The following is a 21,308-nucleotide window of genomic DNA, read 5'->3' on the forward strand; positions in this document are numbered from 1 at the left end:
GGGATGGGGCAGCCACAGCTTCTCTGGGCAACCCGTGCCAGGGCCTTGCCACCGTCACAGGGAAGAACTTCTTCCTAATATCCAATCTAAACCTGCTCTCTTTCAGTTTTAAGCCATTCCCCCTTGTCCTGTTGCTCCAGGTTCTTGTAAATATTTTCTCTCCATCTTTCTCGTTGGCTCCCTTCAGGTACTGGAAGGATCTTGTCCTGCAAGACATTGATACTGGTGACTGTTCATGCTCTGCATATCCATAATGCAGCTCCTTCATTCTGGAAGCTTAAGCCTGCAGGATCTTATTAGGGTTTTTGCCTTTAGGTGCCACACCCATTAATGTGTTTCGTTCTAATAGAGTAGTTCTGGATGTCCCATCCCTGGAAAGGTTCAAGGTCAGGCTGGACAAGGCTCTCAGGAAACTGATCTAGTTAAAGATGTCCCTGATTATTGCAGGGGGGTCAGACTAGATGACCTTTAAAATGTCCCTTCCAGCTCAAAATATTTTATGATTCAATGATAACATACCTTGTCTAATTCCATAACAGCCAATATTCACACAAAATATTCCCACTAATGATAAATTTTCCACTGACTTCAGTGAAAGTGGAGTAATACTTTGGATTCACTAGTTTCTTCCTAATAAATGATTAAAACCACAAGTAGTTCTATGTGCTCTGAAGAAAGAATTTGTGAGAAAGAATTTATCTATTCACAAAGCACCAATTTTAATACTCTCAGATATTGATGATTCTATATCCTGAGAGCTAATTAGATACAAAAAAATCATTTCCCCCTGGGGAAGTTGCAGAAAATAAAATGAGAGATAGATCATTGTCAAAAGGTGTCGCAGGCAATGCAAATTATAGCCAAATTATTCCTGTTTCTAGTGGAGATCAGGTGCAAATACAGGAGTTGTTTCTCCAAAACAAGATCTGTGCATAGCTCCCATTACAGTACCAGAATCCTGCAGGCAGTTTTTCTTGTAAGAATCAAATCTGGCACATCTGGAATTTGCACGTCTGTTAAAAATCTCTGAGCCAGGGGTAGTAATCTGGTCATTTAGCATATTCTGCAAATGTTGGTGAATTGCAGCCAAATTTCCATGCCTCTAAGCAGCATATCAGACTAACAAATAATAACAGCAGCCAGGTGCTGAAAGTTAACGCTGAACCCGAAATAAGATCCAGGGCTGAATTATTTATTGAAATTCCATGACTTTATTTGCAGTATTAGAAAAGAGTCACTTGCAGGCACTGCATATAAAGGTCTGAATGGTGGGTGCTGCTGATAAGGGCATTTACCATATCAGCTGGCCCCATAATGTGTCCTCAGGGGTCTTGGTTTGTATCTTATTATCATCATAAAAATACAGTTCATCAGTGACTTTGAATGGGTTAAAAGAGCAATTGGCAGCCCTCAGGAGGTGTCCCATAGTGGGTAGGACTGGGCCTTCCTCTCTCCTTTTGCATCTCCAAAGTTCAGAGCCCTGCAGAAGGCACAGGGAGAAGCTCCACCCCAAAATGTGATGAGCGTTTGTGACTTCCACTGAAAGCTCTGCTTCAAAGAGCAGCAAACCACAGGCCCAAACCAGTCTTTGGTGTGATGTTTGCACCTCAGTGTGACTTCAAGTGCAACCCACAATCACTCCAATAAACTAATTATCAATACAATATTACCGGTATTTGGACTGAGCCATAATGCCCTGAGAATAAAAATGCCTTATAAATAAATTTTCTGGTTTCCAGCTACTCACAGAGAAATAATTACAGAGTTTAGTATTGAGGGGATATTTTTTTCACTGTTAGTATTTTCTTCCTTGCTGTATTTGTTCATCTGATCATCTACACAGACATGCAGTCATATTTAGCCATTAGAGGGGTGTTGCACTACAAGGCAGTCTTTTCTGATGCCACTGTCTGAATATTTCATTAAATAAGAAACAGAGAGCAAGTTCTGAGTTTATAAATGGAAATACCTGCAGTGAAACCAAGAGTCTTAAGACATACACACTAACAGCAAGTAAATGTTCCTTGGGACTCACCTAAAAGCAAAACAATTTGTGTGCTCAATATCAAGGGGTGGAGAAAATAAACAGTGATTCTTTCCAAAAGCCACTGAGCCATTTTGAATAAGTGTGTGTATGAGTAAAAGCAGAAGTTACAAATTTTTTTTGCAGTATGGGCTTCTGAAATTAATGTATGATAAATGTTGTAAACAGAAAAAACAGTCAGCTCAATGAGAGGAGTTTGGAACACATCTCTTATTTAGTCAGTATCCCAGTGCAGGATGACTTCTTAAATTCCTGTGTCTGTACTGTTTAGGTCAGTTTGAAATGCTTTAAAAACTTTTCATAGGAAACAGTTTTGATAATTTTCTCGAAACAAATTTTGACTTGCTGCTCAGACTGAACTTCCTCTAATTCCATTTTATCCTCTTATGGAGGATGAAAAAAAACAAACCCAAAGCTTAATTAAGTTTAATTCAATGCTATTAATTAAAATAATCCATCGCCCCTTCCCTAGCACCTCTTCACCTCCTACTGTCCTTTTGTTTCTGGGATCCTTGACCATGCTGTTGATTCCAAATATCATCTTTTGGGTTTTTATTCTTATCACTCCTAAGTTCCTCATATTCCAAGTGGAGCACCCTCCAAAAAGCCCAGCAGTGACCCCAGAATGGCTGTACACCAAAACTCTTCTCCAGCCTGTTCTTTCCTCTCACAGCTGTCTCAGAAGCAACCAGGAGCCTTCTTCCCAAATATCACTTGCTCGCTCTCTTCCCGCCGCAAAAAAATAAACATTTTGTTGATTTTCTTTCATTTTATGCCCCTCACCTTTCAGCCATATTCCCCATTCCCTGGCCTTCACCAATGATTTGGTGTCAGCAACACTGAGATCTCACCTCCAGCTCCCATTCCTTTCTCTGGCTCTCCACTCTGCTTCTCTGACATTGTCACCCAGGTGGCTTTATTCAAATTAAACCAATCCTTTTCAATATGGTGGAAATGGAGTGTGACACAAGGATCATGCCCTCTAAATTACCTCACCCATTATTGTTAAGTTCACAAGAAGGTTCCACCTTCTCTGGAGACAATCCAGGTTAATCAGGTAATTGAGAAACCAGCATTTGGCAAGAGAATTTCTGAACATTTTCTATACATTTGTGTACAGCTAAGCCCAATTCCTTCAAGTACGTGAATAAGCTCTGAAGAATTAGCTATTTTTTCATCTTTACTCACGATTCTCTCTAAAATGATTCTCTCTAAATTTTTTTTTCCTATTGTTGTAAAATGTCAAGCACACACGAGTGGTCTTTCAAAAATAACAAATAAGAGAAATCCTATAATTTCACACTTCCAATAAAAAGCTAAACATTTGTTAGTACAAAATCCCTCTTTCTGGCAGCATGGCACAAGGTGATTAGTACTAACACTGCACTCACTTTCAAAGATCCTGGATATGGCTTTAAATAAATGTTAAATAAATATTCAAATAATTTTTAATGAATTAAAAAATTAATAATTCTTGGTAGCCAGAGCAAAAGAGATGTCATGGGACTAATTATAACCTTATAAATTTTATAAAGTTTATATAACTTTTTTATAAAGTTAGATAACTTGTTCAAAGTTCCCATCTTGGCCACATCCTTCCCCAGTTCTTCAAGGTTGGACCTGAGGAGCTGTCTACAGTGAGCATTCAGTATTATTGCTGAATCATCTCTTTTAAGATAAACTCTGAATCATGAAGCCACTGAGCAGAGATTATGCTCAGTAAGAGACCGAGGTGTTCCCACAGGCATGGATCATGGGGCTGCTGGTGTCAATGAGCCAGGATGGGCAGTGCATACTTCCCACTCTGAAACAAGTCTTCCCACATCCATGTTCACCTGCCTTTATTACAGACTGAATAGCAAGAAGACTTATGGAATGTTTAGAGAAATATGTAATTGAAGATTTGTAAATATGGAATTGAAATATGTAATAAAATATTACATTTGTACACTCCTAGGAGCTCCTTGTGGCTCCATCTTGGAGCAGAGTGAGTACTGAGTGCTTAATGCAGAGAAAACAAAATTTTTGAACTTCAGGTAAGACCCAGCCCTATGACTGGATCTAGAGCTTAACTCAGAGTTTAACTCAGACTCAGAGCTATTGTTTAGAAAGAAAACAAAACCAAAAATTCAAATTTAGTACATCTCGGTACAAGAAAGGGCAACTCAGTAAATCAAGGCAAAACAGAATTCCTTGTCAAACTGCATGGGTGAGTCAATATTCAGAAATGAAAAGTGAATTAAAATTAATTAATGCTAATTGAAGACTGAAAATAGACTTAATAATTAAGGGCATTGTTGCATTGGATTCTCTTGGCACGTCCTGGGCATTTAAAAGAACTGAGTACAGAAAAACAACTAAAACTGCCAGTCTGAGAGAACCTAGAACCTGCAAGAATATTCCGTGATTCAATCCCTCTTCATTCAGGAAGAGCTTTTGAAAAAAATACTATAAATAAAATAAACAAACAAAACAGGTCCTCAGTTGCAAACTGAATCAGCAGCAATAGCTCATCACAAAACACAGGGCAGTGAAAAAAAATAATTTCCCCCCATGATATGCATTTGCATCTGTTTGAAGTTGCCCATTCAGCAGCTAAAAGCAAAAGGAAAGCAGTAACACAACGTGCCTGTTGACCCACACAAATTGAGTCACAATCTAGAAAAACACCAGCAACAATAGCGATGATCCATCGGGGCTGGTTTCTCTGATTTCCACTTGTTTGGGACAATACACAGGTACAGGCATGCACCAGCACACAGAACAACAGCTACATGTCCTGGATGTCAAGGTTCGGGGTGTCTACTTGGGTGTCAAAATGTCATGGGGAGGACAAGCTTGGCAATTCATACAGAAAAGCACCAGCCCAACCTGAGAATTAATTCAGTATTATGTCAGGATTTAATCCACAATGATTGAGTAGCTTTTACAGTCACTCATCTGTATAAAGGGAAAAGAGAGGAAATTTTAGCTGGACATGTTACTGGGCTACACAGATACGAAAATGGATGTTGGGGCAAATATTTCATAGGGAATGAAGCAAAGGCACAGGGTTGTGATGTGACTTAGGCAACGACAGACAGAAAGGGAATTCAGCTCTTGTATCTTCCAGTTTAGCTCTTCCTCATCTCATCTTCAAGGTCTGTCCTGTACTGACACAGCACTCATCTGCTCAGCCTTTGGAGGCTCTTCCGAAGTCCAGCCCTTGCGTAACCAGGTATGATAAGCATATAAGGTAAGTAATCCCATATTTAACCACCACCTGAATTAATCACAATCCATTATCACACCCAGGACACGTAAGCACCTCAGACTGGCCTCAACCAAATTTGTGCTGTCATTCAGAGACACAGAAAACAAAGACTCCTTCCGTGCTTGAACCAAGCCCTGTTCTGCTGTGTCAAGACCTCCTCCATTGCAATGTCCTGCTGGTTTGCAGATTTTCTGGCAAGTTTATTCCTTGATTGTCCGTAACTATGTGTGCTTCATTACAGCATATCTAGTCTTGATCTGACCAGAGGCAGACAGGGCATGACTTCTTTGGTGGTTCATTCCAACAGTTAATCACCTTTACAGTTACTATTAAGCCTACTCCTAACCTGACAACATTTGACCTTAACTATTAATATGTTGCACAGAGAAGTTGTGAATTCCCCATGCCTGGAAGGGATAAGGCCAGGTTGCATGGGGCTTGGAGCAACCTAGTCTAGTGGAAGGTGTCCCTGCCCATGGCAGAGGGATTGGAAATAGACAGTCCTGAAGTGCATTCCAACTCAAATCATTCTGTGATTCTCTGTCTTGCTATATTTGTTACCACTGTACTAAAAAGACCCCACAGATATATTTAATATTGCAGTCAAGTGATGTTTGTTCTTTTAATTAAAGGAGAATGCCATCCTGAAGGCAGTCTATCTTGAGCAATTTTTAAGCTTTAAAATTATTCTTCTCTACTTCTTTTCCAACATCCTAACACACATAAGCTCTATGTGTGTTTAAAATAGCCAGCCAAAAGATAATCTAAACCTTGACCCCTCCCTACTAATAACAATGACCAAAAAAATAGTAAAAATGCATAGCTGTGACTAGTATTATTTGTGTGTCTGTTATTGGGCTATTTACTGTGAATTACTAAGCCTGTGTGGCACATGAACACTAAATCAGTCATGCTAAGTGCTGTACAAGACCCAAAAGACACAAGAGCTGTGACTAAAGGACAGAGCACAGGACCAAGGTGAAGTTCTTGCTGGCCCTCCTCGCACAAGGCCACGGCTTCTCAGCTTCTGCACCTGTGAAGTGCTGACCATAACTGTACAGTGCTTCAGAAATGCTATAAAAAGGCAATTTTTTTTAATCTCAGGGAATGGATTTCGCAAAGACAATCATGTTCAAAGGTGGCTGCCAAAGCACAGAGCAGCATCCACATCCTCCTTTGCAGAACTGGGATCTAAGGATGCTTAATTACTATCAGCATCTAGGAAGGTTGGAGAACTTCCAGTATCACTCTGTGTTTTACTACTAAGAATTAAAATAACAAAACCCAACACTTTCACAAAAAAAAAAAAAAAATTCCATCTTCTGAACATGTAAAACTGATGCTAAACAGCCTTTTCTGAATACACACAATTGCTGAGCTCAGTTGTCCAATGTTTTCTGAGATGGAACATACAAGGATTAGCTCATCATACTTGAACTCCACTGCGAGCCTGCAGCAGCACACTCTCTTTGGAGGTAACGAGCCCTTTTCCAAGCAGCAGTAGAACATTACACTTATGTTTAAAAAAAAAAAAAAATCATATCTTTTTTGGCATCTTCTTGGTTAAGAGAAACAGAAACTAAAGCCATACCTAAATCAAGCAAACTCACTCTGTGCATAAACCCCATTTCCAGAATCATGAACAGGTTTTAACACCTAAGATACTAGTGAATGCTAAACTGAGTCATGATATGATTTTCTTAGACCAGAGGAAGAAAAAATTGGCCAGAGAAGTTGTGGATGATCCATTCCTGGAAGTATTAAAGTCCAGGCTGGATGAGGCTCTGAGCAACCTGGTCTAGTGGAAGGTGTACCTGCCCATGGCAGGGGAGTGGGAATTACACGATCTTTAAGGTCCCTTCCAACCCAAACAATTCTATGACTCTATGAAATGCAAGAGAAGCAACAGAAATAGTTAAGAAATGGCTTTTTTACAGCCTGATTTACATAAAGAAGGGGGCAAAATCACTATTCCCATATAAAATATTTGCAAGTTTTATAGAATTTAAAGTAAATTAAAATCAGTTTCAGCCTTGAATATTAGGCCTTCAACTTTTTAATTACATTTTGCAAACTCATACAGGTGAATGACATGGGCTTCTGTCATCTGCACTGCACACAAAATTAGCATCTATCAAGATGACGATTTAGAAGAGCAAACTGCCACTATTTGAGCACCTTCATCCTTTAATATAATGTCCTTTATGCCAGAGTAGCTATAGCAGGGACAGCTTCAACTCCTACTGTCCTACAGATGTATTAGTAAGTTAATACAACACAGCCCTCCTGAAATGCATTTCAATTAGTGCTTTATTTCAGTTTTATGAAGGGTTGCCAGAAATACATAAAAAGGAGCTATTTTAATGTCATTTGGAAATCAGGTGCACAGGGAAAAAAATTGGAAAAGCATTTGAGCTCCAGATACATAATACCTCTTAAGAAGTAACCAGGCTACTTTGGGGACCAGCATAGAAATCATGGGGATTACAAGACTGGTGTAAATTTATGAGTCTTTTTGTGTGTGAGAACAAGCAGGAAAAGCAGAGAAGTTGGTCCTACAGAAGATGCAACACATCTCCACAAACCTGGCACTAGAGAAGGACTGGTATCAGCAGTTTATAAAGGTGAGGAGAGCCTGAAGAACTTGCCTTGGATCACTGAAGGAGGCAGAAAAACACAAAAGTAAAGAAATCCTGCCAAGAATTTGGGTCAAAACCTGGGAATATTACTGAGCTTAAAATGTAAAATTTGCATTGCGGGACCTTTTCACAGTTTGATTAGAAAAAATAATAAAAATCAGAAGGTTTGAATGGTGGGAGCTGTGCTGTTGCTTTCTATTAAGATAAAGTACTGCAGTACTCATTTGTTCATAGAATGGAAAGCCAAAAAAAACTTGATTTGGATTTTGACAACACTGGAGCCAGTTTAACATGGCAAAGCTTTGCTGTGGTGTGTTAGAGAACTGTATCTCAGGTACTTTGTGGTCTAGTCCCTTTTCTGAGCACATCCCCTCTTATGACATTGTACCCATGAAATTTCTGTGGTGCATCAGTCACTGAATCAAAGAAGAATATGTGTTAAATCATGGAAGATCACTTCAGCCAATGAACACCAGCACTAATAAACTTTAATACATATAGAAGAGTAAAATCATACACACTCTAAAAAGTAAGTCATGAAATTATTCTTGAGAGGGACAGAGTAATACTCACTTACAAAGGAACTAAATTTAACAGAGTCAGAGAAAAAAAACCCTATGGACTCATCGTTCTACATTTACCTGTGTACTGACAATCAAGTTATGTAACAAACAGCAATGACATGTTGTAAATGCAATCAGTTAGATTCAGTTCTGCCCTTAGGTATTATTAAATAAAATTACTGGCTCTGGAACTGCAAAACACAGCTGGATACAGTTTGAATTACTTCTGTTCCACTGTAATAATTTCCAAGTCTTAGGTTTAATATAAAAAACCATGCCAGGAATCCATGATGCTGATTAAACTCCTCGGACCTACAAAAACCAGATTTTTTAACTCATCGTTTCAGATGTACATACATATCCCTGTTACCCCATCTCGATGAGTTTTGCTGCATGTCAGCAACATAGAAGTGGAAAAAAATGGAGAGAGCAGAAAACAAGGAAGGAAAGGGAATAAGGAAATTTCCACATGAAATTTTACTGTGTCAAACAAATTACTTCAAGCTATTTACAAATTAGCCATTACAGGTCCTTAGGTACCTGCTCTGATCTCCTACATCAGGTAAGATTTACAGATTGAATCCAGCACAAAACCAAACCCTTCCTTATCCCAACTGATTCTCCCTGACTTTGTGTCAACCTTAGCTAAAAAAAAAAAGTTTATCACTGAAATCTTCTGTTATTCAAGTATAAAACTTAACACATAAAGTCACAGCCCTTTAACATCTGCCTGACTCTGTTAAAAAGCAGTAATTTGAAAAAGCTACCAGAGCTCTTAGCTGAAAAATGGAAATACTACTAACAAAATAATGTTTCTATTACCTATTTGCAGCACTGGTGGGATTATTGTGCTGGTATCTGCCACATTTTGAAGAAGTATGTGCCACACAAGAACTAAGTGATATTTTTGATGTGATGATCAATGTGCTCTCCTAAACAATCCTGACACAGCCTTCCATTAAACTCTATTTGACATAGGCAGGTAATTGATACCAACATTAAATCCTGGAGCACAGGCAGACGTACTTCCTGCTGGCTCTCTTGGAAAGGGTCCGTGTGTATTTTTGGGATGTTATGTCAAATGATCCCAGTGACATTTGCTGCTCTGGATTAGCCTCAGCAGAGCCATGTATTGCCAACAAAAGTTTCCTGAGGACACTTACTGGAGCTTCACCGTCATCACTGAAGCACAAATGCAACAACCTGTGAGCCTGACAAGATGGGAGCTGCCAGAGATGGAAAAAGAGCAAACTGCAGCTAAACATAGAGCACCCAGAGCACATTGGTGGCTATTTTTAAGTACCAGCAATAATAATTATGAATATCACCAGTTTTTCATGGCAAATTAAAACACGGTGTTTACCCAATTTGACTCTGCGGCTCAGAAAAGCTGGAATAAAGGAATAAAGGAGCTAGCAAGAGGAGTTTAAACAAGATCTCAAATACACTTAGGCTGGCCTAATTCTGCTGCCACTGAACTCAGCAGTACAAAACTGACTCACTTTTGTGGCCATGACCCAAGCTGAATGTTTCTGAATTCTTATTTATTCGAATGGATCCAATTTATAAAGGCATGTGAAGAAGACATGCATATTCAACAAAGCATTGGAATATGTTTCATTTTAATCAGATGTTTTGATCACAATTAACATATATATCAATGCCATCAAGTTTAATAAAAGCAAGTAGCCACAGCCATTAATAGAGGAAAATTCCCAAATCATGGCAGATCAGGGTGTCATTCACCTTTAACCATAAACTAAGGATTAGATCATGAATTTAGGCAGGAGACACAACTGGAAATCCCTTCTTAACTTGAGAACCAGTTTCCTAAGCAATCCTAAAAGCATTCCAGACTAGATTCAAGGTGGCAGGAATAGTGAATATATCCCTGCCAAGTCATTTTTTAAACTTGGCCTGGTTAAACTATTTACTGCCTGTCTCTAACATTCCCACCAACGAGGCCCTTGTCTTGACGCAAAACAAAACCTGCAAATGCTCAGAGACAAAACAGACACATAGACAGAGATGCTGGGTTGTATAACTCAGGCTAAAGCTTCTTTAAAGTATTGTTTTTCTTCATCACAAGGAAAAACAAGTGACTTGTCATTTTAAAACATTTGCTAGGCTGTTATTTGGCAATTTATTGAATTTATTGAATTTTTTTTTAACAATGTAAGTTTAAAGCAAAATTACATCTTGCCAAGATGGATGTTTTTCCTCTATTTTTTAAATGATTTTATTGAAAATGCTTAATAAAAAGATCAGAGAAGCAACTATCATTCCAGGCAGCATTTCCCTGATTTAGGCAGGTCAGAAGTGGAGTTGTTATTGATTTGTCACTCCAGTCACTCCTGATTTGACAAGATCTTAGCAGAACCATTACACTGAAATACTCAAGTCCCCCTGCATAGAACTTACGAAACTCATTTACAGATGTTTAAACAAACCTAGTAAAATTATTTTCCTCCCTGGTGTCCAGACTACTGGCAAACCTTGTAAATTTTGTAACCTTAATACCAAGGCACAAGGCCAGGATGCTGGAAGAGAAGACTCAGGCTGCTGAACGTGTGCTGCCTCACTAAACAAGTTTGAAGAGACACTAACCATGGTACCCATCACCCTCTTGGCAGCTCCAAAAGGTAAAAATTCAAGATAGACAATAAACCCTGTGCTCACACCACTTCCAGGGTGACAGCTGAAAAGTGTCAGAGATTGTACACTCTGTACATACCTGCTTTGTAGGGTGGTTGTGGCTCCTTCAAAATGTGAAGGGCTTGGCAACAAAAAAATGTTATTGTCAGTCTTGGAGCACTAGACAGGTTGGACCAGATGTTTCAGTATCATTATTCTTCCTTGTGCTTTTTTAATCTTTGTTATTTCCTCTTTATCTAGAAAGTTAGCTAAACATAGGAATGATTTTGTATGAAAGCCAAGCTGAGCTCATAATACCCAGGAAATACCCACACTTCTCAAGAAACAGAAATTAACTTAGAGCCCCTCCAGATCTGATTCCGGTATCTAATCATCAGGAAGAAAAACTTTTTGAGGGCAGTCTATGACTCAAATACAGTGCAGAGCCTGTCTTGTTATAAAGGGTTAAAAGGTTCCTATCAAGTTATCTCTCCCTGTTTGCAAAGCCTGTACTGGTTGTGATAACCCTGAAATTCTGAAACTGAAATCAGTGAGTCTCTTATATTAAAACCACAAAAGCTTTAATAGTGGGGGGCGATTGCTTGTAACAGGTGTAACACTTTTATTTATATCTTCCTTTAAGGCTATGTGACAACTTCACCAAATCCAAACCAAATCACCTTTCAGCAGAAATATCTTTTTAAAAAATCCAGAAAATGCACCAAAAAATGCCAGAATAAAACAAACAAACAAACAAACAAGACTTGCTCCTCCCTGAGATAATTTCTGGGGTAATTGTGTCCAAAAGAGGGGCAGCAACACCTTCCTGAGAGCAGCAGCTCCTGGGACTTTGATGGAGCACATTGTTGTTGATGACTGCTCTGTCCTGGCAGCCAGGCTCTCTGACTGACCCATTCATTCACAAATAGTAGGTTTGGTGCAAAATCTTGCCATCGCTTTTAGACATAATCCTAACAGACCCAGTCAGCTGGCAGATGGGGACAGGTTAAATGTAGTGACTGTGGAAGCTCAAGGCCTTTGAGAGGTCTCTTTTGATTTATAAATTTGCAGCACCTTCACATTTTCTCTCAGGGCTATTCAGTTTGACTGTGGATGAACACTTTGAGAAGTAAAGCCTCACACCTTTTAAGCAAAAGCTCTTGCTCACCTAATCCTAGAATGATTTGGGTTAGAAGGGACCTTAAAGATCATGTCATTCCAACCCCCCTGCCAAGGGCAGGGACACCTTCCAATATACCAGGTTGCTCAGAGCCCCATCCAGCCTGGTCTTGCATACTGTCAGGGATTCACAACTTTAGGCAACCTGTCCCAGGACCTCACCACCCTTACAGTACAGAATTCTTCCTAATATCTAATAAAAACCTACCCTCCTTTAGCTTAAAGCCATTCCCTTTTATCCTATATGCCCTTGTGGAAGGTCTCTCTCCAGTCCCCTTTAGGTACTGGAAGGTTCTATAAGGTTTTCCTGGAGCTTTCTCTTCTCCAAGCTGTCTTCACAGCAGAGGTGTTCCAGCCCTGTGATCAACTTAGTGGCCTCTTCTGGACTCATTCCTGTGGGTCCACATCTTCCTTCTGCTGAGGACCCCAGAGCTGGATGCAGCACTGCAGGTGGGGTCTCAAAAGAGTGGAGTAGAGGGGACAAATCACCTCCCTCGACCAACTGGTCCTGCTGATTTTAGTGCAGCCCAGGATACTGATGAACATATTCCTAATATTAAGCCATCAATGCCACAACAATGGCTCTTTCTAGAAGCAGCTGCCTACCAGCTTACCACACATTCTCCTACCACCATGATACCACCATCTTTTCACTATCAGAAACACGGATTAAGATACATCTTGTTACAGACTGCTTCTAAAGCCGAAGATTTTAAAAATGAAATGTACTTTGGTCCACTTGTGGGGTTTATTTGCTTTCTAGACTGCATTCTGAGCAATGCTGTCTTCTTTGCATCCTGGGTTTTTTTCCCATGGGTACAATGTATCTCCCTTCAAATACCTTTCAATACCTTTCGGTATCAAGTACTAGTCCAGTCCTGAAAGGCACGGAATGTACATCCAAACACCTGTTTCCACTGCAAACAGAAAGAAGCCACGAAAGTCCTGTGGCCCTCCCTTATGGATTTTAATTGTATTACTTCATGTAAAAGGAGCACTATTTCAGTTTTGTCATTATGTTCACGCATACAGGTTCAAGATTGCCAGGAAAAGCTAAGCATACCTTCCATCAGGCTGTGATTGTCATTTATACAGAAGCACTTTGCTTCCCCAGCACACAAAGGACTGAAATCAGCCTGAGTTACAACAAGCTGGGTTAAGCACAGAGCAAGAGCTACCTCCCGATGTTCCCTTCCCCAGCGCTGCAGCCGCCAGCGCCTCACGACCCCACACATCAAACCCTTCTCTCTGGCAGCCTCCTCCAATTCCCTGTCAAACAAGTTTAGAGAAGCAAGTGCCAGAGTTTCAGCATTCAGCAAAGGCCTGCTCACACAAGCTGCACGTCTGATCAAGGTGGCACCACCTCCCGGGCAGACCTCACAGCTCCCACCATCGCTCTCCTCGTGTCCTGCCCCAGATTTGGGGGGGTTTGCTCTCAATCAAGCACCTTGCAAGAACAAACGCTTGTTCACAAAAAGATACCTCACAGATCCAGGGTAGGGCACCGTTAGAAAATGAGTGAAATCAATGGGGATGATAACAAATAGGTGTGATAACCACTTAACCTGTCCCTGCCACAGCAGTTCAGCTGTGTCCTGGTGGTGCCCAGCCTGTCTGTGTGGCTCAGGAGATCCTGAGCCAAGCTGCATTAGGTTACAGAGCAGCTCTTTTGGTTACAGCCCCGCTCTCTGCTTGTCTTTCTGAGGCTCCTGCACTCCTGGTTGATAAACAGAAAAGGGAAATAGACCAATTGTGTAACGCCTTTCTTTTTTTAACCTGAGACAGAAAATGCTCTTATTAGGGACACTGTGGCTGGTGAAAAACAGCCCTTTCTGGTTTATTTGGGCTTGTGGAAGCTACAGTTTCCACCAGGCCACATATACTGCCCTATGTTTTCTCACTGATCTCTGTGTTTTCTGTGTGTTCATTCAAGGATGCAGGACAGAACCCTTTTCCTTGGCTGAAGTATCAGCTCTATAAAAATCAAATGAGGCATTGCTCATTGATCCCAACATCCTTTGCTGTTAGAACTTGTCTCAAGTGTGGCCCAGTATATTTACATTTGCCACTTGTCCCAGTATTTCATGGTCCTCCAGAAGTTGCCACTTTTCTGTTCTTTCCAGCCTTAAAACAGAAAAAGTATCTTCTCCTTTGCACAGTGCCTCCTGGATCAGCCTTCCTGTTTATCTCCCCTTACTAATATCCTATTAGTTGCAAAGTCACCCTCCAGAAAAGTTTTCACCTTTTCATGATGATCTCACATGCTCCTTTTTTTCAGCTTTCAGCTCGTCTCTCCTTTGGATGTTCTTCTCCTTTTATTTTGAAACTTCTGAGGTGTATAATTTAATACTCTGGTTACATACTTTACTATACAACCTTTTAAACTTTTAATTAAATTAATGGCACCTTTCCAAAACATCAAGAATTGATATTTTTCAACCTAAATGGAAAGTCTCCAGGAAGATACCAATTAATTCTTTTGCTCCAGCTCTGAGTTTTATGTGAGTCTCTATGCAATCCTGTAATATGCATTATGCAGGAAGTCACATTACTAAAAATATTCTTTCTGGAGTTATAAATCTTCAGGTGGTGGCATGGCTTAGTTTAATGCGGTGCTCATTTTTTCCACTATCTTATGGATCCAGAGCTTCACACAATGAATCTGGGCAATGACCTTCACTTTAACAGCTGATGTAGTCAAAGAACCACATATCACAAACATCCGTGTCAGCCTCAGTGAAATAGTGTGAGCACTAAAACAAACCAGTAGCTACAGATTTCCATTCCAGCACATATTTGACTGATGACAGAGTGCCAAACAACATCATCAGCCTATTTTTTAGCCCATAAACATCTCCATTTACCTTAATTTGATAGAAACAACTTGCAGGAGGTAAGGTGTCTGGCTGTAGGGACTCATGCTGGTCCATTTTAGAACATTAAGGTCTCTGTACAAAGGATCTACAGGGCTCTTATGAACCTGAAATTCTTGTCAAATCTGTTTGCCAGGGAAAAAGACCTTGCTGCTGGCTCATTCAGAGCAGCTGCCCCTGAACTGACTGGTTTTGGAAGATGTGTGAAGAGGCCATGTATACACATCATGGATGTGGCTGACATTTCAACTTACAGCCCAAAATATCCATCAGGGAGTACAAAGTAATTACATACTCTCATCTTGACAAAAGGGAGGAGTTGGAATTTGCTTTCCCAATCTTTCAGGGCTCTGTTTGCTAAGGGGCTGAGGTAACTCCTACATATTAATAATAAACCTATGGATTTATAGGGGTGGTTTAGGCTCAGAGAGACCAAACACCTGCAAGTGTTCCAGGTCAGGCTGGGCAAGGTTTTAAGAAACGTGGTCTAGTGGCCTATGGCAGGAGGATTGGAACAAGATGATCTTTAAGGTCCCTTCCAACCCAAGCCATTCCATGATTTTACATGGGCTTAGGGGATTTCAGCCTCAATGTGTGTAGAGGCTTTAAATACTATGAACATCAAAAAATCTGAGCTCTTCACTGAGACAGAGTCTGCACAAGTTTGCTATTAATAAGGTTGTATGTGTCATGGGTTTCAACTGTGCCACTGGTTTTAATGGTAAGAGTTGCACACAACTTGAAACATTCTGAAACCCTACCACATAATAGGTTAGCAATTTTTCTGTATTTTCATTAAATTGGTTTCTGTTCTCAGTTACCCTTCTATAAAATCAGAATGAGCTTCAGGCTGAGGAAACCAACCATAAAAACTGATTTAGTTTTTATTGGTTTAGAAAAAAAAGAAAGTATTGCAGTAAATAATTGGAAGACTGACAGCTTATCGCAATCCTTATTGGTTTATGGTCCATCAGCATTTCAGACCTGATAGATTCTGCTGAGGTACCAAATCCTGATACCCCTCAGCTCTTCCCAAAAATGGAAGAGAAAGTCAGGATTCATAGAGCAAAACCTGAAGCCTACAGCCTCAAGTCTAAAGTTAGGACACAGTACATTGCAGGCAGCAGGCTAAGAATAACAGAACAAACTCATGAGGAGAGAATTAACAATAAAACACAGGAACTCTGACTCTCCCTCCACAACATTACCTAATTCTAATGCCACGAAAAAGAAAGCAGAGTGAGCATGTGTGTGAGAGATAACAGGCTGTCACAGCACCGCTTCCACTCAGTGCCAGAAAATTAAAGTTTGATTATTCAATAGAAGCTGAGCCGATCCGAGAGCCGCACTAGTGTCCAGTTCACAGCACGACTTACCTTCACAAAGAGCTCAATTTCAGGGTCCTTTCCTTCCCCATTAGCAGCAACACAGTCTGTCATTTTTCACCCCCAAGGCTCCCAGCTGATTTCTTGCTATTAAGTGGCAAAAAGAGGTTTCAGCTGCACGGTGTGAGTTTCCCTTTTGAACCGCTCTCACAAAGGTCTTAAAACATAATTTGTAATGATAAAGCTCAAAAGCAGTGGAGTAAACAAGTTTTCAGGTTGTATTAAGAATTAAGAAGAAGCAAGCAGCAGTCCCTATTACGGCAGTTCTTCAGAGCAACAAGTGCTGCTGTGCTCTGAGCAGAACTGCAGCCCTCGCTATCCGCCCAAAATAGCCCAGAGCATAAAAAAAGAGAGGGTGGGGTTAAATTCATAGGGGAGGAGACAAGCTCCTGGTACCTACGGCAGGATCAGTCTCTGAGCGAATAATTCTGCCCTTCCCCGTTTTCAGCATTTCTGTTGTTCCCTCCCTTATTCTACAGCTGGGAGCACCAGGGACAGGGAAGAAGGAAGTCCAGCAGCAGGGCTGGTTTCGTTGCTTTAAGCAATAGTGATGTTTGTCTCTGCTTTTCTGAAGGGTGTTTGTCCTGCCTCTAGCTGTTCAAAATCCTAATGTTGTTATTGCTAAGAAAGGTAAGGAAAAAAGAGCTTGTGCACTGGCTGTTGGATCAATGCAAGGAACGGGCAGAACAGCAGAGCTTTGCCTCAGCAACCCCTGCCATGTGTGTGGTACAGAAGCCAAAACAGAATACTCAGGTGAGAGAAGCACCTGTGATGCCACCACTGCTGTTGGAGCACAGGAGCAGAGGAATGGGAAGGTTTGGGTCCTAGAGATATTTCTCAGCGTGTCCCTCGGGGTGCTGGTTATAGAGGGGGGACAGGAGAGCGATGATTCGCTGGGTGGAGCATGGGGGAACAGCTCCAAAGACCTCAGCCTGCTGCTGGCGTGCTGCTGTCGTCTCTACTCCCTTTCCTTGGCCCTGCATTCCTTGCGTGACTCAGAGGGCACCGCACAGCAGCCCTGAGCATGAGGTGGCACCTACAGAAAGTCCTGACACAGCCAAAAGGCACGAAGGGAGTGAGTGCTGGCACAGGAGGGCAGAGGCAAAGGGGTCAATGGCACCTCCTGCTCATCCCCATCCCTGCCTGGAGGGACTTTGTGTCGTCCTGCCCTCAGGAAGTCCCTTCCTACACTTCTGCCCCCCGATCCTGTTTCAGGACTGCCAAAGCTCTGGCTCACAGGCTGTTGGCAGCTCAAGCTGCCAGACACGAGCAGTTTTACCTTTCCCTTCTGACACACAGAGGTCTTTTGGGGAAGGTTTTGACATGATCAAACACTCTCCTTTCCTGAAAGTGCTCTTAGCTGTGTGCTTTTGTGATGATCTCCAATTCCTTCCATGACCTCTAGGCATTTGACACAGCTCCAGAGAAGTCACAGCCAACATCTCTGTGGTCCTTTGGGTAAGTTCTACAGGAAATTTTCCTGCAACAGCTGCTTCATGTGCATGCCATGAAGGACTGAAATGGTTAACGAGTAAATCTCATTATGCTGTTGCAACTGTAATTACAACATAATCATCATTATAATTACTGTAAAAGTATGCTTATGGTTTTTAGATCTAATTAGCACTCATTCAAATAACTGGAAGGTTAACTATAAGAGAATTAAGTGTTATTACTCCTTTGATTTCAAATTTTTACATGTAACTTTTGGATTAGGCACATTAATTACCAAGCATTTAGAGTACAATTATTCTTAGGCCTACCGGCAAGTTTCCAAGGACATGGGCTAAGTGTACTTACATGTGGCAGAAAGAATCATTGCATTGTAATTATGCATTACAGTTATAAAAGTCTGCCAAAAACTTAAGAGCAATCACCGTATCTCTAAAATGCATCCCTAAATAATGCATTGTTAACTATACAATTATAAGCTTTTGGGTTTTGCTGAAAAATTGTTTTGCTTTAGCACTTTGTGGTGACATAATTTCCCTTTAATGAGGGTTCCTGGGATCAATGGGAAATGGGTCATCTTGACTGAGGTTACCTCTAGCTCCAGCCTCACTGAAAACATTGTTTTGATATAGGCAAGCTGTTTGAACAAGGTATATCACAAGACCATCTCTATTGGCCCTAGAAGAGAAAATACTGCCAGCTCTGAGCACAGTAATGAGGCAATGCTGCTAATGCTAAACCAAAATGTAGAAATAAAATCAGCTTTCAAAATATCGGCACTTAAAAATTGTGATGCATTGTGACCTATTTAGATGTCTATTTTAGAATGAAAAAATGTGCCCTAGAAGCGTCTAATTTTTTCCACTGAGCCCAGGGTAATGAGATAAACACATCATGGTCAGACAAATCCTGCAGTAATTTTTAGGTAAAAGAAATCTACGGCTTTAGTGCCTGATTCCTGTGCACGTGCCATCCCTTACTCCAGAAGTTGTGCGTGCCTTGTGCTTCTGAAACTCAGACTCTAGATGTAGCAATTTCAGTAGAGACTCAACGTGTCAAAACATTCAAATCCTTCCCTCCCAATTACTGTCTGGGTTTAGTGGTGTGTTATAATTAGTTTGCAGATGAAGATTATTGTGCTGAGGCTCAGCAAAGCAGAAGGGAAACTTTGCAATACAAAGGGAGCGAAGGTGCCCTGCAGCCATGTCCATTCTAACCCAGATATAAACTACTGCAGAACGGGCCAGATCCCACCTGGTTCAGGGTGTTTCTGGGCAGTGCTGCCACTGGAAGGTGCTTTCCCCATCTGCTTCCACCCATAAGACACCACCTTGTACTCGCCCCCTGCCCCAGGACTATGGGATGCTCAGAGGCTACAGAAGCTGAGGAGTCAATACCACACATCTGGTATTCCAGCTGTGCTTTTAGGTATCCACAGAAAGAATAAGCCAGCCTACCTCAAAAAAACCCCCTCTGCTTTTCAAAAATACCCCCATGGAACCCCTAGAAGAGACCAAAAATAAAAGACAACATAACTTGTTCATACAATGTTAGTTTTTTAAAAAGAGATTCTGAAAGCTGAATTTAGGATAAACATTGTAAAAGACAGTGAGTAGGAGGAAATATATATAGATGTGTGTGTGTATATATATATATATGCACTGCTTTAGGAATCTATTCATGCATTTACTGCTTTTCTGTCATATAAAACTGACTTACCGCTTACATCTGGGTGGAACCTTTCTGACTATAATGGTTTTTACTGTCTACACAGCTCTTTTGTGTGTTATGAAATCAGCTCTTTCTTCAGCCAAATTAAGGGTAAGACACTGATAAATAATTAGTACACTCTCATTTTACTGCAAAGAATGAGTCACTTAGTTTGGCCTATCATTTTCTCACAAGTCAGAAGTAGCAGAGGCTTTGAGTTACACACAAGAACATTAGACACTGAATTATGAACTCCTCATAAGCCAAGTCTTTATAGTTTGAGGTTTATGAGATATAGAAATGAATATGAGCACGTCATCCCATTAATAAAAGAAGAGGACAGCTTCAGAAAAGGAATGGCCACGTCTTCACATAAGACCTCTATTGTAGGTGAACTCTGACGCACTATCAGCTTTCACAGGCCTGATCCAAGCTTCACTTCCAGCAAAGATTTGTCCCAAGGGGGTGAAGCAGAGGCCAAGCATCCAGAATGTAACTCTATCATGCAGTTCTCCAGCAGACCGCTATGTTACTCAGAAGGATCAGGGCACAAAGCACATCCATCCCCCAGTGCTTCCATCCGGCTCATTCCATGAGAGCAGGTATTGCAAGTTTTATATGACACAGGTGTATTGGTTTGGCACAGCCTGGTTTTAGGTAGCAGGGGGGCCACAAAGATGCCTTCTGTGAGGAAGCTGCTGGAAGCTTCCCACCATCCGGCACAGCCAATCCCTGACAGTTCTGAAGATGGACCATGCTGCTGGCCAGAACTGGGCCAATGAGAGAGGTTGGTAACACCTCTGTGATGACATATTTAAGAAGAAAATCAAAACAAAGTCACAAGATTTTGGATTCTAGTCAGAGAAGGGGAGGTGAGAACATGTGAGGGAAACAACCTGGCGACACCAAGGTCAGTGAAGAAGGAGGGGCAGGAGGTGCTCCAGGCGCCGGAGCAGAGATTCCTCTGCAGGCCGTGGTGATGACCATGGTGAAGCAGCTGTGCCCCTGCAGCCCATGGGTCCATGTGGGATGCAGAGATTCCTCTGCAGGCCGTGGCGATGACCATGGTGAAGCAGGTTGTCCCCCTGCAGCCCATGGGTCCATGTGGGATGCAGAGATTCCTCTGCAGGCCGTGGTGATGACCATGGTGAAGCAGCTGTGCCCCTGCAGCCCATGGGTCCATGTGGGATGCAGAGATCCACCTGCAGCCCGTGGGAAGGTGCCCGTGCCAGAGCGGGTGGATGCCTGGAGGAGGATGTGAGTGGTGGGAGTCCTGGTGGAGGCTGGAGCAGCCTGGCCTTGGAGCACTGCACCCTGTGGACAGAGAGAGCCCCGGCGCAGCAGTTTGGGAGGGCTGTGTGCCCGAGGGAGGGGCTCAGGCTGCAGCAGGGGCGGTGGGGCTGCTGCTCCTGAGAGCGGACCCATGCTGGGAAGATCATGGAGAACTGTTTCCCGTGGGAGGGACCCCACGGCCTCACAGGGGAAGGACTCCTCTCCCGGAGCAGTGGAAGGAAATCTCGGTGATGAACTGACCAAACTGTTCCCCTGCGCTGTCGGGGGGAAGGAGGGAAGGGCT

General features: G+C 41.7%; 1 protein-coding gene across 2 annotated transcripts in view; it reads right to left on the reverse strand.

Annotated features, from left to right (window-relative positions):
* The window catches only part of CLIC5 (chloride intracellular channel 5), an 80,757-nt gene that overhangs the window by 43,536 nt on the left and 15,913 nt on the right, over nucleotides 1–21,308 (reverse strand). Inside the window, exon 1 of one of the 2 annotated variants that reach the window (XM_042032811.1) lies at nucleotides 16,562–16,904. The exons of the other annotated variant lie outside the window; for it this stretch is intronic. Coding sequence (XP_041888745.1) covers nucleotides 16,562–16,624 — 63 coding nt within the window. The 5' untranslated portion in view covers nucleotides 16,625–16,904. Of the gene's footprint in view, nucleotides 1–16,561; nucleotides 16,905–21,308 lie in introns of those variants that run through there. 2 annotated transcript variants of the gene reach the window in all.

The sequence above is a fragment of the Corvus kubaryi genome, unplaced genomic scaffold, assembly GCF_017639235.1.
Source record: "Corvus kubaryi isolate FWS band 111438036 unplaced genomic scaffold, C.kubaryi_AGA036_p1.0 37354, whole genome shotgun sequence".
In the NCBI taxonomy this organism is placed as follows: domain Eukaryota; kingdom Metazoa; phylum Chordata; class Aves; order Passeriformes; family Corvidae; genus Corvus; species Corvus kubaryi.